The 17,500-nt window shown below is 41.0% G+C and overlaps 2 protein-coding genes across 10 annotated transcripts in view; one reads left to right on the top strand and one right to left on the bottom strand.

The window, feature by feature from the left end:
- Window positions 1-17,500, bottom strand: part of LOC135097839 (small ribosomal subunit protein mS31-like) — a 26,554-nt gene that overhangs the window by 8,316 nt on the left and 738 nt on the right. For 4 of the 9 annotated variants that reach the window (XM_063999926.1, XM_063999929.1, XM_063999939.1 and 1 more), the window contains exons 1-10: window positions 12,024-12,162; window positions 11,536-11,701; window positions 10,692-10,972; window positions 6,427-6,750; window positions 5,471-5,584; window positions 4,793-4,928; window positions 3,446-3,594; window positions 2,798-3,024; window positions 2,449-2,623; window positions 465-551 (exon numbers count right to left, since the gene is read on the bottom strand). In XM_063999926.1, the coding sequence (XP_063855996.1) occupies window positions 465-551; window positions 2,449-2,623; window positions 2,798-3,024; window positions 3,446-3,570 (614 nt within the window). In that variant the 5' untranslated portion in view covers window positions 3,571-3,594; window positions 4,793-4,928; window positions 5,471-5,584; ... (2 more) ...; window positions 11,536-11,701; window positions 12,024-12,162. Of the gene's footprint in view, window positions 1-464; window positions 552-2,448; window positions 2,624-2,797; window positions 3,025-3,445; window positions 3,595-4,792; window positions 4,929-5,470; window positions 5,585-6,426; window positions 6,751-7,874; window positions 8,571-10,691; window positions 10,973-11,535; window positions 11,702-12,023; window positions 12,168-12,679; window positions 12,825-13,113; window positions 13,203-13,643; window positions 13,823-13,969; window positions 14,199-15,963; window positions 16,058-16,509; window positions 16,688-17,173 lie in introns of those variants that run through there. The other 5 variants (XM_063999915.1, XM_063999921.1, XM_063999919.1 and 2 more) reach the window with 5 other exon arrangements.
- On the top strand, window positions 12,089-13,637 carry LOC135097871 (uncharacterized). The gene is made up of 3 exons (XM_063999968.1): window positions 12,089-12,189; window positions 12,709-12,844; window positions 13,150-13,637. The coding sequence occupies exons 1-3, from the start codon at window positions 12,185-12,187 to the stop codon at window positions 13,321-13,323; spliced, it is 315 nt and encodes a 104-aa protein (XP_063856038.1). The 5' UTR covers window positions 12,089-12,184; the 3' UTR covers window positions 13,324-13,637.

Here is a 17,500-nt window from a genome sequence, read left to right as displayed (position 1 = left end):
TCACCAAGAGCAGGCATATTATCAACGCAAGCATTAACTTTGGGATCTCAGCTATAGGAGCACGCTGCACTAACTCAAGTTACTTTCTACATGACTAATTCCGTATGCTTAAACTTCTTCCTATCCTGAAACAAACGCACAATATTATTCGTCTTCATATAACTTTTTTTTCTAGGGCGTACACTAATTTTTTTTTCTTTCATATCCAATAATCCTTTGCGTTTTGAGCCACTTTTTTTTTTTAAGTTACTAGGTTTAGTGTTTATTTCTGGTGGTTAACATTATGTGTGGTAAAGTTATAATTCTTACACTTATTTTCCTTTTTAAATGTACTTGACACTAATCTTTAAACTCATCTCGAAAACCCAGTGCTGTAAATTAACAAGTTACTTCAAAAGAACTCAGACGAATTTGCAAATACAACTGAGAACAAAAGCAAAGATCAAAGTGACACTACAGGTTACCTGAGTGGAAGCGCCAACAACGAAGACGGGTGAGGTGGAAGGCTCGCCAAACAGTGCCAGACTTGAAAACACAGAAACACAGCTGCACTGAGGAGGAAGCGGAAACAACAACTTTAATGACATTGACTACTGGAAAGTCACCATGCGAAGCGTCACCATGCAATGACACACAGACACAGAATGAAGGAAACTGCCACAAGCTGACAAGTGGCAAGAGCTTAGAATACTGAAGTTAATTTGCATCATAAACAAAATCAAATATACGTAAAATTATGGAAATGCACTATTATATAACACGAGAGAGAGAGAGAGAGAGAGAGAGAGAGAGAGAGAGAGAGAGAGAGAGAGAGAGAGAGAGAGAGAAGAACGCACCAGTAAACACGCACTCCACTTCCAGTCACGGCTGGCACACGACTGACTGCCGCCAGCGACCAGGTAGACCATCAGGCTTCTTTAGCTCCTTTAGAACTCCAGGTGCTCCCTCTAGACTCCTCCCCGGAATTCTTAACACTATTCTTATAGATTCTCCTCCTCCTCGACTCCCCCATCCCCTATGTTTCTCCCCTTGACGAGAATAATAATCAGAAATGTAATAAGGTGTTGACAAGTATCATTTGCAGCACTAAAAGTCTTTGCTTCATACATTTTAGCTCTTACTCCGCCCTTCCAACTTTCTAAACACAAAACAGATACAAAACACTTTCTACATAACGAAAAGATGATAATCACTACGAGAATAGCTACGAGCTATCAGTGAGGACATTTTATACACTGAGCTACGCTTTGTCAAATTCATAAACTAAAATACGTCAGTTTCCTATAAGAATTTGCAAGATATCACTGCTCTCTCTCTCTCTCTCTCTCTCTCTCTCTCTCTCTCTCTCCCTTTCTCTCTCTCTCTCTCTCTATATATATATCTATCTATATATATATATATATATATATATATATATATATATATATATATATATATATATATATATATATATATATATATATATATATATGTTTACTTAGTTATTCACATCATGCCGGGCTAGCTGCCTTCCTCACCAACTGTTTTCTGCGGTAACCATTAATGTCATAATAATTTTATTCAAGCAACTCCTTTCTAGTAGGTAATGAGATGGCTGGCGGACAGTGGGGCTATTTTTCTTCTTTTTCTTCTTTCATTGTTTCTTTCTTATTTCATGTACTTGAGACGGAAAAAGCAGTGCGAATTTGAAAAAGCGAAAGGTGGTAATCATGAACAAAAGCATGAGTAAGCAAGGGCTGGACTGAGCTGAACTGAGGTGAATGCTGTAAACACGAGAATATATGTACTACTACAAGGCAAACGACAAACCTGGACATCAGCGAATGTAAAACTTGAGACTTCAATACGCATTATGTAATCTTGTTCGCACCTTCGGTTGTCTGGGATGTAACCTTCCAAGTATGAATATATCCACCTCGCACAAAAGCCACAGCCATCCATATTCCTGGGTGTTGTATGTGGGCAAAAAATGTAACCTGAAGACTTCTTACTACGAAGGAACTAAACTGATAGATAGATACATTAGATAGATAGATAAATACACACACACACACACACACACACACACACACACACACACACACACACACACACACACACACACACACACACACACACACACACACACACACGGGGAACAAAAATATAGCAAATTCTAGGAAGTTGGAGTCACTTGGCCAAAAACAAGCTGGTTCGGATTGGCTTGGATTAAGTAAATTGCACGTTTCCCGCATCACTCACCGAGGCAGGTGGGCAGGCGAGGAGTCTCAATTTGGGAAAGTGGAATATGATGCGGTTTTGAAAGTGAGTGTGCGAAGGAAAGAAAAATGTGACTAAATAAAATCACGAGAACAGTTGCTGTCATGAATGTGGAAATCAGGAGGAGGAAGAGGTGATGGTGGTGGTTGTTTAAGCAACTTCTCTTTTTGGTTGAAGTAGTTCTTGTACCATTCAATATGTGCTTGTTTTAGCTCCACAGTTAGATGAGGATTCTTTGAGAGTCCAGTGCAAACCAGCTCCATGAAGTGTCTGATGGGGCCACGTTTTGGGCACCATCCTTCCAAGTGTCTCTCAAGGAAGACATGCTCATGGAATCCCACTTTCATTTCCTCCACCAAACCTGCTGAGATGGAAGGAGAAAGCATTGAGAAATTATTTATGTTTGGTTGTTAATATGAACAAAAAAATACAACAACAGAAAACTGCCAAATGACACACTAATTAAAAGAGCATTTTCTTGAATAATTTGTATAACTATTTACTTTACTTAAGCTATTTAGTGTTGAGATAACTATACCTGCTTCATTATCAATGGGGAAGGTCCACAGCTTGCCTTGCTTAGTCCACTGTATCATCTCCACAAAGGCATTACTAGGAGGATGCTGCATACTCTGCTCCAGCTCATGTAGGTACAATCTCTCCCATGTGGGCAACACTGATATTGGAGCAGCAGGTCCATGGGTATCTTCTTCCCTTTTCTTAAATATCCCCAAAGGTTCACCTCCAAAGAGATCAACATGAGCCCTGCACATAGAGTGTGGTGTAGAGAAAATACTGTGACCTGGAAAATAACAGCAGTTTATCTAAAATGTATGACGTACAACATGTTGGGCAGCACAAGGCAGCTACATGGAACAGGCCCACCAAAACCTTGCACCAGTAATGTTTCAGTAAAGACACAGAGAAGGTCCATGTTTCCTTGCTCCTTGGAAACAAAATAAGGATAATCATTAAAAACTTAATCCAAAACTTCAAGTCAAAAGACCACAAACTTTTTTTTTTATGGGAGATATGAGGTATTCCCTTAGGACACAGACTAATTATGAGCATCCTTTTCAGTGGATCAAGTCATGAAATACAGCATGTACTGAAATCATCAAAAGAAGGGAGCAGAAAGAGACCATCTTAATTCACATAGTATTAATGTACACCTCTCTCAACAAACCTGGGCACAGATGAATCCCAAGGCTGAGTGCAGGGCTTGCGGGCTCGGGGCTGGTCTTTCGGGTCAATGTGGTACCCTTGCCTGACCTCGGTACCAGAAGGAAGGTGACGTGGCACTTCCTCCATCCCTGATTGTGGCTTTCTCTCCACCTTCATGCCCACAAACAATTTCATTGCAACAAGAGAAATTATGCACAGCCACTATTGTCAGTGGGGCAAGGAAATTTACCAGATAGGATAAAAGAACTGCCACAAATGTATTTTTATAAAAAAAGATACTCTGCAATAAGTACATACACTGAAGAAATTCACTGAATACAATAGTGTTGACTACAAAATCTAAAAGTACAAGAATGAGTAAAAAACTGCACAAAATTTGCCAAACATGAATTTGCATAATTCATCTTTTCCAAATTGTTACTTACAGTGATCTGTCTTAATGGGTTGGAGTGTATCATGAGTTAAGTTTGTTGGAACACTAACACTGCAGTGAAATAGTGTAAAGAGACACATGCATCAGAGCTGTCTTTAGGTTACATCAGTTCTTGGCTGAACACCAGTACTATAATAGCTCATTTATAAGTCTGGTCTACCAGAATATAACTCCATTCAGCCAAAATGTAGGTCAGAATCAAAAAGCTTCAGCAGGCAGGATAATTTTGCCAAAACAAGAGTTGCTGTCTGATGGTTTGACACTGTTGCCACTCTCTACCTCACAAATAAGACAACAATAATGCACAAAGGAAAAGATTCAGTAGTATATGTATCTATGTAAGAAATGTAGACAATGGTTCGTTAACTGAAAGTAGGTGAAGAATGTTTAAGATTCTATATCTTCAATCTCTACTAAGCTGAGACTGAAGATGATGATAATGAGATGATCAGATATAAAGGCAAGAAACAGAATTGCCAGGAAAGATCCAGCAATTATTCACTTATACCACTTATAGTTTGATATGGGTATCATCTTAACTAACTGGTACAAGCTTAAATAAGAATGCAACTACAGAAATTTGGGGTTATCTTACACACATGATATAAAACTAAAAAGGATAGAAATTGCATAACAACAAAAGTAATGTCACTGCACAAAACTGGGCATACCAGTCTCCATAATAAATAAACACCAAAATGACAAGAGAAATTTTCATACATTATCTTCTTTAATCTTCTACTACCATAACAAAGGCATCAGGAACATTAACATGAAATCCTGCACAACAAAAGAAGACAAGCATTGCAGCAGTTCCTTGGACCCTAAAAGAAACTAAACTGTACTGCAATGGTATCAATCCAATCACAAACAGATATCATGGCATCAATGTAGCCAAGAGGCATCAACACTCACCTGAGAGATGGGGCAGTGCCAGTGGTAGTCTCTGAAGAGTGGAGGCGCAAGGTGGACAGAAGCTCAGACTCAGTTTCCTTCACATCCCCACCAAGACTTTTAGCCACTTCTTTGGTTGCTAAAACAAGCTCAGGTTCTGAAAAATTGAGCCCAGATTTCATTATTACTAAAAAAAATAGCAGAACACCACTACAACAAATGGTTCTAATCAAATCTTATATTACAGCCTACAATTTTATGATTTCAAACAAGAAAGCTCAAAGTTCCTTAGGACTAGTACAGCATGTTAACACTTCTTTGTTTGTAAGCACAGCATCCACTGCATCTTACTTGTAGATAGTAGTTTTTATTTGTTTACTTCTGTCAACAAATGTAAGGCAGCAACCTATTAAACTAATAGCTAAAACAAACTATAATAAACATCACACCTGTACCATGGTGAAAGAATAATGTACATGTCTCTAAACACCACCCACTACTTATCACCATGTTTTTTAAATGTCACATGTTTAAGTGTCTAGACCTAAACTAAGACCTAAACTTGTACCAGTTTTGTGTCATAAACAGACATTGACTAAAAATAGATGTTAACTATTGCAGCATCCAAAAATTAACAATATGAATGACAATTAGGTAATAAGAAACCTACAGTAATGAGGGTACAAGTACAGTCCTCACCAAGGTCAGGCTCTGATACCGGGGATAATTTGCCTTTTCCTGCAGTTTTGGTCTTCTTCCGAGCTTTGGGACGTGACGGCTGCACTTGAGGCTCCACAGGAATGTGGAGTCAGTCTGGAGATTAGGGGACTTTCAATATGATACAAAGATATTTGTACTATTTAAAATGACCACCTGGTGCACCCATCATTCTACAATACTAATAAAACATAAACATACATATTTATATTTGTGAATATTATAAAAACATAACAAGAGACTAGGTTATCAATGCCATCCAGCACTGGCATGTATAGTATTTATTATGTACTAATTACCACATAATGCAAAGTGGAACTTATCAAGCAAAATCTATTAGCAGAATTTACTGTAAGCAGGACTTCAGGAATAGTACTCTCATTGACTTATAATAACAGATTCAGATGTAGAAGATGGTGCAGCAACCACAAGTGGATGATGTAGAAATTACCCATCTGAGAGGAGAATAAAAAACCTTTTTCGAATGATGCAGCATGAAATCTTATGCAAATTGAGCTAACTATGGAGTGGTGGAATGAATGAAAAAATGCACCAAAGTAATCTGGCCAAATAAAAAAGATAAGGCACTATTTAAGTTTTAGAAGAGAGGTATATACATAAGTAAAATTCTAAGCTCACAGTAGGAGATGGAAGCCACTTGGAAGATGGAAGGAGGTAAAGGAGTGCATGCAAAAGTAGTGCAAGGATAAGAAAAGTGAGTGAGCAGGCAAGGAAATAAATGTTTGGATTCATAGAAATGGAAACTTTCTCATCATGACCACCTCCTTAGGCCATTCCCTGAGGATGCTAGGCAGTAGATGGTAGATAAAGAGATGAATAAATGCAATGTATTCAATCTAATCAAAATCAACAAGAGGCTTTAATGTCAGTTCTGAAAGGTAAATCACCACAATCTATGTAAACATATGTGTTCTCACACTAGCCAAAGATGAAAGATCATGTAGTTTCTTGTGGCTAGATGTCTTCTTGTCTTGTTTCTCTGCAGCAGCTTTCTCTTTTACACTGGACTCATGTTTTAAGACATGTGAGTCAGACTCTCCAGTCTTCTTTCCCTCTGTCCCCTGAAGTGGCTTATGGTCTTCTATCTGGGTTTCCAGATTCTGAGATTTAATTGATTTTTCTTTAGTTTCACCATTCTTGACAGTGGCAGCAGGTCTGGCATCACCACCACCATGCTCACACAATCTTCTGGTGGCTTTCGGCAAAGTGGTCGAGTCAGGCATGCTGGTTGTGCCGCTAACCTGGAGAACCAAATGAAAAAAAAATAATGCTCTTTGTCAGTCCAATAAAAATATATATACATGTAGTGTCCTGGGAGGAAAGTCATATATTCTAAGAAATGAAAGATCAAGTCATTTTTAATTGGGAATATTCTATGGTGAAATGTTTTTAATGCCATGGTTCAGAAGTTACAGGACATTTAAATATGCATGCACATCAGTGGCAAGTGGCCGCAATGTCCTGCAACATCCAGGTGGTCGCTGTGACATTCGTTATATTTTAGTTATTATTTGCTATAGCAAGACACTGCATTATTGAATTCAGTTATATCTTTATTTTATGAAAACCTTGTTGTGTAATCAAGTAACATCCTCACGATGATGCCAACACCCACCACTGCTACCCTCTCCTCCCCTCACTCCCCCCACTTACCACTTGTACCACATTCATATCAAAATGTCCTGTAGCTTCTAAACCATGGTGTTATCTATTTCTGTTCTTGTAGTTTTTGGCCTATTTTGAATTACTCTGCATGCTTTTCCAGCAAATCATTAGTTTTTTTTTTTTTTTTTTTTACCCCTGACGCCCCATCCCTTCAAAGACTAATGATTTGCAATAAAAACAAAAAGTAGATTAATACAAAACAGACTGAAGTCCACCAGAAAGAAAATAGTTCCATCTTCACAAATAGCAGCAGTAACATTCACTTGCAATGTACCCCCCCTCCCCTCGAGGGCTCGCCCGTGGCCGCCAGTCAGCAGTCACAAATCCCCACCTTCTCTGACCCAATGAAATTAATCTAAACTAAACCAATCTAACCTAACCAGGCTAATCTAACCTAGCCTAGCCTGACGTAACTGGCAAGGCGAAGCACCCCAGTTAGAGTAGGTAAGTTAGGTTAGACTAGAGGTCTCCCCAGTTTTCGAAACATGGTGTTTCGTCCTTAAACTTTTCATGAAGGTACAAATTTGGCCTAATTTGGCTTCCCCTACCCTAAAACCCCGCTTTCCCACCGGTCCCCAAGCTTGCTTACGGAATTTGGGGGAAGGAAGGAAGGAAGGATGGGGGAATGGACCTATTACAAAAAAATAACCAAACTCAACACAATATAAAAACAAAAGTAAGAAAAGCAAACATGACAAACCTAGAAACTGGCAGCAATGCTTGGATGAAAGACGAACGGAGCAAGACAGCCATGATCTTGATTTTGATCTCGATGATCTTGATCTTCATTTTAATGTTACAGATGGCTCGGGACTGCTCCTGGTCCAGGAGTATCGGCAACTCCTGTAGGAAAAAAAAGAAAAAGAAAAACGGCAAACAGAAAACAGACACCATCCTTCACACCACTAATTCCTATATTTAATACACCACATCTTTTCCAGGAACTCCTTCACTGCCTCAATCATCCTTTCATTCGTCTCCCCACACATCCCCAGCAGCAACACCATCCAATCCATTCCTTTCTTGTCTTCACTCTGACCTTCCCCAGCTCCCTCTGCACCACTTGCATCATCTCATTTCTGTCTCTGGCATACTTCACACACTCCAGCACCATATGCTCCACCGTCTCATCCTCTCCAATGTCACACATCCGGTATACTTTGCTGCAGAACTCAGACCATCTTTAACACCTTGCATTCACACAATACACTGTGCCCTAGCTCGGAAGAAATCATCACCCAGGCTTCCCTTATACCATTTTTCATACATTGGGGCCTCTTTCTCTCTTTACCACTCTGAATATTCTTTTGTTCCATTTTATTCTTCTATTCACTCAGTCCCACAAGTTTCACTACTCTGTCTCACTTTTCCACTTGCTTCCTTCCACATCCATGTCATTCACAAACTCATCAAGCATCTCACCATTCTCATGCATCCGCTCACCTAAAATACCTACGTGTGTATTCATGTCTCCCATAATCATTACTCTCTCCTTTCACTTTCTTATGATCTTCCTCAATATTCCATACTTCCTGCTGTTCTCTCTTGCTGCTCTCTCCCCCTCAACTGTCATGCACACCACAATCACCACCAGTGTTTCACACTTCCCATGCTCACCTGTGCACTCTACCTTTGCTGCTAAAATTTCCTCACTCATGGCACAGTTTCCTATATCTAACTTTTCTATTCTGAAGTTCTTTTCCTTCCTATACAAAAAAAAAAAAAGGTTACTCCTCCTCCTACCCTATCTTGAACTTTCTGTCCCTTTCCAATCATCACATACTTACTACCATCCAATTTCACATCATCTTTCAAGTGTGTCTCGGTCATTCTGACTATGTTGAAATGCCATTCATTCAGTTCCTTACACACATCCTCAAATTTCCCAATGCCCTATCCTTGCACATTCACGCATCCAGACTTCATGCCTTTTCTTGCATTCCTTGCATTCTCAGTCATTCTTCACGTCATTTCCACACGATACACCATCCTTGCCTTCACACTTCACACTTCACACTTCAGTCTCACTCCCATCCTTGTGTTGCCATCCACATTAAAGGGCTTAAAACCTCTTGCCTGAGTTAGAATATTGCACCAAGGCAGTGCACACACATCATGATCTCCAAAAATGGAGTATCACAGAAAGTGATAGTTTTGCCCAAAATTGCTTGAGTTACCCTCTTTAAAGACTTATACCTCAGTCTAGTGTCCACCAGTACTCATACTTCCATCACCATAAACCATACTTAACATGCAACACAACCTTCCCATTCTTCCTTAGCTTCAGTAATACAATGTGTGGGTTTTAATGATAATAATACTTTACATTCACTCTTAACTATGCAAGTATTTATTAACACTAATTCAGGAAGTTTCTCTCAAGAGTTTCTCTTTGATAACTTGCAGTGCATCATAGATACAAACTTCATAAATGGTTAACTTTTATTGATAATCTTAACAGAAAGAAACAAGTCAAAGCAAAGCAAAATTGTTGTGTAAACATTTCATATAAATACTCCCAATGGAACTGCCATCAAACAAACAGAAATAGACATACACATATATATAAGAGATTTCACAATAAAATCTATCAAAATCTAAACCAACATATCTTTAAACTACATCAAGTAGAAGAAGAAATATATTCAAAAACAAGACCAAAGACTGACCCAACTAATGTTACTCTCACCACACACACACACACACACACACACACACACACACACACACACACACACACACACACACCCTCCCCGGCTCACAGTGGGCCCTCACCCCCTCCAGGTGGTCCAATGTGCCAAGCTTCTCGGAGTCACGGTGGACGACCAGCTGACCTGGAAGCAGCATGTCGCCAACACCGTGAGATCAGCTACCTACAGGCTGTACATGCTGCGCAGACTCAGGTCACTGGGGACGCCGACAGATGAGTTAAGGGGGGTGTACCTTACCTTCATCCTCCCCAAACTCATGTACGCCTCCCCAGCGTGGTCCTCCTCCCTCACACACACTCAACAGATACAGCTAGAGTGTGCAGAAAAGGGCGTGCAGGGTCATCCTTGGCCCTGCATACACCACCTATGAAGAAGCCCTGACCACCCTGAGTCTGTCCAGAATATCCACCAGGCACCGAGAGGCTCTGGAGAAGTTTGGGAGGGGACTACTGCATCATCCGCGTCTCAGAAACATGCTGCCGCCCGATGCGCCTCGCCCGGTCCGTGCCACCAGACAACAAAACAAAATAACGCCTCTGAAGGCGCCGCGCACGGACCAGTACAGACTCAGTGCGATTCCCACCATGGTGCGAGCCATCAATCAATAGTATTTTCCTCCTAGATTAGACTTACCTTTAGGATTAATGTTAAGTTTTTCCCCATCCCCTATGTACATTTTCAGTTTGTCAATTGCCTAAATAATAAACCGTTTATTATTATTATTATTATTATTATTATTACACACACACACACACACACACACACACACACACACACAAAATGCATTCTGTCACTCTACCACTCACAGGACAAAACCTTCAACAAATCAACGACAGTGACCCAGACAAGAGCATTCCTGCTAGGAGAGGAGGGTTTTCACAGTCTCAGGGTCACTGGGCAGGAGGGAACTGGGGTCTGTGTAGCCATGGGTTGGGTTATGGACTATATCATGCAGCTGCTTGTAAACTGTGCACACTGCCTCTGCTGTGCGCTGTTGCAGGGACCGTCTGAAGGAAGAGGAGAGCAGCAGCCTGGTGTGGGGCAGCATGAGATGGTCAGGGGCAGCCAGGAACCCATCCAGCTTGGTCTAGGATGAGGAGCATATGTATTTTAGGGATCTGAAGTCTTCAAGGTGTGCTGCTGTTCACTCTTAAGTTAAGTGAATGTGTTTAATATTTCCTTATACTCTTATGAACAACACAAGAAAGGCAACCATACTTTGTTACATGACACTTTTATAATTATTACTTATAAATATGTCATAACACCTGAAAAAAAGTATATTTCTATATGACAAAAAGTATGCAGTTATAGAAATTTGGATTACAATGTTAAAAAATTAGAATACAAATTTCTACAGACAACTTACAAGCAAAAACCAACTTTAGAAGTGTAGCATTAATGTATAGTTTTGAGAATGGTAAGATTTAATGTATGAACAAAAATACTCCATAAGTGGTAATTTTCATAAGTGCAGCATACAGCTATAGTCAGACCAGCAACTATGGCTGAATTGAATGCTTTATGGTGAATGTGCTCAATGGGAAAGAGCATAAGTTAAAGTACAGCATGACATCAGATAGGGAGGAACCATTCTGCCCAGGTTAGCCATGCTGCCTATAGTCAATATTAACATGCAGAGAGTGTTACCATGAATGCCTGTATGGCCAAAGGCTGACACGATGGGTGCTGGGAGAGAGGTGTGGTGGGAGGGTTGGTGATCAGTGGGTACATGGTGGCCACTCCCATGCTATGACACACACACCCCATTGATCTGCTCCTGGCTCAGTGTGTCCAGCTGGGCATCAATCTGTCCCTGGAGGGGAAAGACACATCTTCTGTATTAGATGAGGAAAGCTGGGGAGAGAACTTGAGTAGTGCTTTAAAAGCAGCAATGGAATAAGAATATAAGGGAAGCTGCAAGAAGCCATCAGACCTACACGTGGTATAGTTTTCAACATATGTGTATGTCACCATGAAACATAACATTTTACTACACAAAGCTGAAAACTAACAAGTAACATGCATAAAAGGATCACAATAAGGCAGGCAGTCACTTCATGAAGTCACTGAGATATTCACAAGGTAAACTGTCATCAAGTTATTCATAAGGTGAGGAATGAAAGGTGATGTTTTACCTGGATCATCTCTAGTTTATCCCCAGTGGTGTGCAGCTGGTGGAAGCAGTTGAGCAGATACACAGAAGACTCCACTGCACCCAGTCCAGTTGCACTCTCACTTATCGCATTCATCAGAGGATCCACCACACAACTCACAATCTGCTAAAGGATACAAGACAATGAGGTAATGGATAGAACACTTAAATTTGCCATCTATTTCAAAACCTGTCTTTTCCTCTTTCTGTTTTCTCTTCTCCTTGTCCTTCACCTCCACAATTCCACAATTCTCCCTCATGCTGCAGTGTAAGTGGTCCTATTGATGCAATAAAGGCTTGCTGCTGCTGCTGCTGCTCTTTGGTAAATGACAATCAAGCAGTCAGTCGGTAAGCACATAACCTCTTGTCTTACACACCAGTCTCTTTGGTAAACATGTGAAGCAGCATTTTTCCTTCACTACATGCAAAATAACTATGAAAAAAAAAAAAAATAAAAAATAAAAAATAAAAAATAAAAAACTGAATTGTCTCATGAAAAAAAAATAGTACAAAAAAGTTGTGGAAGTGCATTGAGATCTCACACTTGAGAGAAAAATGCAGAAAGTAGATCAATAAATAAACAACAGAGAAATCAACCCTTCATACATCCCTCTGTCTCTCCATCCATGGCTCCCTCACCTGCTTACAATCATGCTGTGCGTCGTCAGCCACAGTGGCGGCAGTAACCACCTCAGTGAGCAGACTCAGGGTGCGTGCCACTCCAGGTGTGGGTGCCAGTGTCTCTCCTGGCGGCTCTATCCTCTCACTCACTCACATGGCTCACCTGGTGGCACCAAAAGACAGGTAATCAAACTTGAATGACTATAAGATTCTGGCTCAGTTTTGACAAGAGAGTGATAACCCTTCAAATGACTAAGATTCTGGCTCAGTTGTAACAAGAGGTGCTGATCACCCTTTCAAATAACTAAAATTCTGGATCAACTTCAACAGATGGTAATCAGCTTTCAACAACAAAGATTTTTGCTAAATATTTCATATAGTGTTACTTCAACATATGTTATTATACTCTACTCAAGTGACAGTGATGTTACAAAAGATGTCGTGGTTCTCACTTGACTCTGCAGTGCTGATATAAAAACATCTTGTAGCTTAGCTGGTGGAGTTCATCAAGAGTGGCCACCAGCAGTCCTGCATCAGTCACCTGCAGGGATGAGATGAACATTAAAAGGAAGCAGAAACATGAGCTGAATATCAACAGAATGCTGAAAAGGAAGCATGGTGACACAAGTGGTAGAAGAGAACTGAAGGAGAGCAGGAGGTGACTGAGTGAACAACACAGGGAGGATTAAATGGTATACTTAAGAATGCTTATTTTAAAGTCTATCTATTATACCCCCATTAAAGCAGAGTAGCTGACACACGGCCCCTACAACATACAACATCTTGTCTCATCCTAGGAATAAACGATACAAAAGGAGAGGGTACCCAGTGCTCTTACTCCCCCTTTTTAGTAACTTTTTACAAGCATGCAAGGAATGACATGGCAATAATATCAAATCTAGCTACAGAGTTACACCCAAGCCATGTTCATCTTAAAATAAGGATAAAAAAACAGGAATAACTGACCAGCTAAGCCATGTACCTGCAAAACAGTGTTGTGATAGAATCTGAGGAGGTTGCTTATCTTGTACAACATGACGGGTTTCTTGCCTCCCTCCCGACGCTGGTCTGTCACAATGGTCCGCTCAATTCTGGTTCTGGGAGGAAGGCAAACACTCTCCGATACGCTGGCCACAGCACTCCTTGTCTGCTCTGTTGGGTCTGAAGGGAGTCAGTGTCAGTTGATGGTATAATGGCTGGTATTCAGGGTACTGTTTGTTCTTTGGATCTGAAGGCAGAGTCAGTGTTAGTTGCTGGTTTGAAGGCCTGCTATTCAATTACAAATATACACTCTATCCTTCAGCTTACCTAGATTGGAGCACTTGGCAAAAAGTGATTGGGCCGCCTCACGTTCAGAAGGGAGGGCCTGATGCACCCATGCCAGCATGTCCCCCACGTAGCGCAGGGGGGGGCGTCATGTGCCTGCAGCTGTATGGGTCGTGGTGCTCCTCCAGGTCCTCCTATGGTGAGAGCATCCAGGTAGCCCCTCACCAGCTATCCTCGTCTCACCGCCACCACCCACTCCTCCACCACCAGGCTGGAAGGAAGATGCATTTAAGGTTTGTACGGAGGGAAAGCAAGGATAGGAATAAGAGGACAAAGTAATACAAAGGAATACAAAGGAAAGAACAGACAGCAACAGCCTTACTGGGCCTAACGAGGCTGTCTGTGTGTGATAAGAGGAGAATTTGAGGAGAAAATGAGGATCAGAGCATGCAAAGACAAGAATAAGAGAAAGACACAGTACTGAAGTGTGTAATAAAGGAAACATGCTCACTTGAAGAGCACTGGTCTCTCCTGCAGAGCTGCTAAGGCTTGTGTGAGCAAAGGTGAGGGGTCTGGGGAGCAACACTGCCCCTGACACATAAGAACATAAGAACATAAGAAATAAGGGAAGCTGCAAGAAGCGACCAGGCTTACACGTGGCAGTCCCTGTATGAAACACTCCTACCTATTTCCATCTGTTATCCCCATCCATAAACTTGTCTAATCTTCTCTTAAAGCTCTCTAGTGTCCTAGCACTAACTACATGATTACTGAGTCCGTTCCACTCATCTACCACTCTATTTGAGAACCAATTTTTTCCTATCTCCTTCCTAAACCTAAATTTTTCAAGCTTGAACCCGTTATTTCTTGTTCTACCCTGGTTGCTGATCCTAAGAATTTTGCTTACATCTCCCTTGTTATAACCCTTATACCACTTAAAGACTTCTATCAGGTCCCCTCTTAACCTACGTCTCTCTAGAGAATGTAAATTTAACCGCTTCAACCTCGCTTCGTAAGGAATACTCCTCATCCCCTGTATCCTTTTAGTCATTCTCCTCTGTACTGATTCTAATAGACCTATATCTTTCCTGTAATGTGGGGACCAGAACTGCACAGCGTAGTCTAGATGAGGTCTGACCAGCGCCAAGTATAACTTTAATATTACTTCCGGTCTTCTACTTTTAACACTCCTAAAAATGAATCCTAGTACCCTATTTGCCTTGTTTCTGGCTTCTATGTATTGTTTCCCTAGACGGAGTTCAGAGCTAACTATAACTCCTAAATCTTTCTCGTACCCTGTACTTACCAGAGTTTGGGTGTTTAATGTGTACCTATTGTGTGGGTTTCCTCTACCTACGCTAAGCACTTTGCATTTATTGATATTAAATTGCATTTGCCATCTATCCGTCCATTCATTCATTCTATCTAAGTCTGTCTGCAAGGCGATGGCATCCGCTTCTGACCTAATTAATCTACCTATCTTTGTGTCATCCGCAAATTTACTAACATCACTACTAATTCCACTATCCAAATCATTGATATATATTAGAAATAATAATGGCCCTAATACTGATCCCTGTGGCACCCCACTAATGACATGACCCCACTCGGATTTCGAGCCGTTTATTAGCACTCTCTGTCGCCTGTTACCAAGCCATGACCCTATCCAACCTAACACCTTCCCATCTATCCCGTGCGCCCTAACCTTTCTCAGGAGCCTTTGATGGGGCACCTTGTCGAATGCTTTACTAAAGTCCAGATATAAGATATCATAACTATCACCATTATCTACTGCCTCGTACACCTTACTGTAAAAACTTAACAAGTTTGTCAGGCAAGACTTCCCCTTTGTGAAGCCATGCTGTGACTGATTTATCAAGTTATGTTTGTCTAAATGTTCCCTAATGTTCCTGGCTATTATTGACTCTAACATTTTACCTACAACTGAAGTTAAGCTGACAGGTCTATAATTAGACGCTAAAGTTTTATCCCCCTTCTTAAAGATGGGTACTACATTAGCCTGCCAACCAGCCAACCTGCCTACAACCAGCGGTACAGCCTCTCCAGACCTGCTTCACGGCACACATTCATTTGCTCCACCACATCCAAGGCAGTGTTTTGGTGGCCCGTCTGTGGGAAAAAAAGTGCACTTGTTATTACTGAAGTTAAAAGAGGTTCTTCATCCAGTAAATTTTAAACAGTCTAAGTATACTGGCATCTGATCTACATTACTTTTGATAGGCTCTAGTAAAAGAATTACATACCATCAGAGAAGAAATACACCTATAATAACTATATAATCATTGCTAAGGCTTTTGAACACAATCCTCATAGAAGAATGTGTTTAAAGAATGCAGGCCAAAGTGAGACAATAAAAAGACAATAAAAAGAGACAATAAAGCAAACAACAGTTGAATCCGGCCTTTGTGTTATAGAAAGAGATGAAAAATAAAGAGATGAGTTGAATCAAGCCTCTGTACTCTATCATTTGGCAAAACAGCTCACCACCCTGCCTCACAATACACCACAGACCACTACACTCCACCCCAGACCATCCCAGACCACTACAGCCCACCACAGACCTGCAGGAGGTACTTGGTGTTGCTGCGTATCTTCTGTGTCTTGTCCAAGATGGTAAAGAACTCTGGGGTGATGGGAGACTCTCTGGTGGACCCCTTGATGGTGGCTACCTCATCTGGTGTCAATTGGAAGCACCTCACAAATGCCTCAGCCACTGTCTCCTGTATGTGTAGCTTGTTGCTGTGGAAGATGACAACAGTCACCATCTTTGGAACATAAGAACACAAAAAAATAAGGGAAGCTGCAAAAAGATATCAAGACACTTGCCTAACTAAACTTGGCACCTCACAAATGCCTTGACCACTGTTTACTGCGTACGTACCTTGTTGCTGCGGAAGATGGCTGTGATCACCATCTTGGACTATTCTAAGAGAGGAGTTGTCAATTCAAGATATCCATTTCAAGAGAGGAGTTATAAAAGATGCCAGCCTAACTAAACTTGTCACTTCATTCATTTGCTAGATGTGAGAATGTTGTGTAAGAGTATGTGATATGTATAATGTGTTATGTATAATGTTTGGGCCATACTGTGTGAGATTGCTGGCCTTGTATACAGATAGATAGATAGATAGGTAGATAGATTGTTCCTTTTCTGGTACAAAGGCTTGAGAGCAAATGAAGAATAATAATAAATCCCTCTGAAGAATATTGAGTAAGATGAGTCACCTCCGGTTCTGGAGTGAGGTCGTCTGGTGGATGAGGTGCCGAGTCTCTGATTTTGTGGCCTGGAGTCGAGACTTCACGTCCACACACACTTCATTCGTGGCACTCACTTCCCGGTGTATGTCATCCACTGCTTTCTTCACATCCCTCAATGCTGTGACAAATTCCTGTAATACAGAGCCTTGAGGAACGCCGCTATTTACCTTATGCCACTCTGACTCTTTTCCATTTATTACAACACGCTGTTTTCTGTCAGAGAGCCAGTCTCTCAGCCATTTCAGGGTGTTTCCGGCAATGCCGTGAGCTTTTACTTTACTGATGAGTCTCTTA

The sequence above is a fragment of the Scylla paramamosain genome, chromosome 4 (genome assembly GCF_035594125.1).
Source record: "Scylla paramamosain isolate STU-SP2022 chromosome 4, ASM3559412v1, whole genome shotgun sequence".
NCBI lineage: Eukaryota > Metazoa > Arthropoda > Malacostraca > Decapoda > Portunidae > Scylla > Scylla paramamosain.
This window is presented reverse-complemented; position numbering and strand designations above follow the sequence as displayed.

Coding starts and splice junctions, on each gene's coding strand:
- LOC135097871 (XM_063999968.1), top strand. Junction 12,845..13,149: donor CTGGTGGCACCAAAAGACAG/GTAATCAAACTT, acceptor AACATCTTGTAG/CTTAGCTGGTGGAGTTCATC.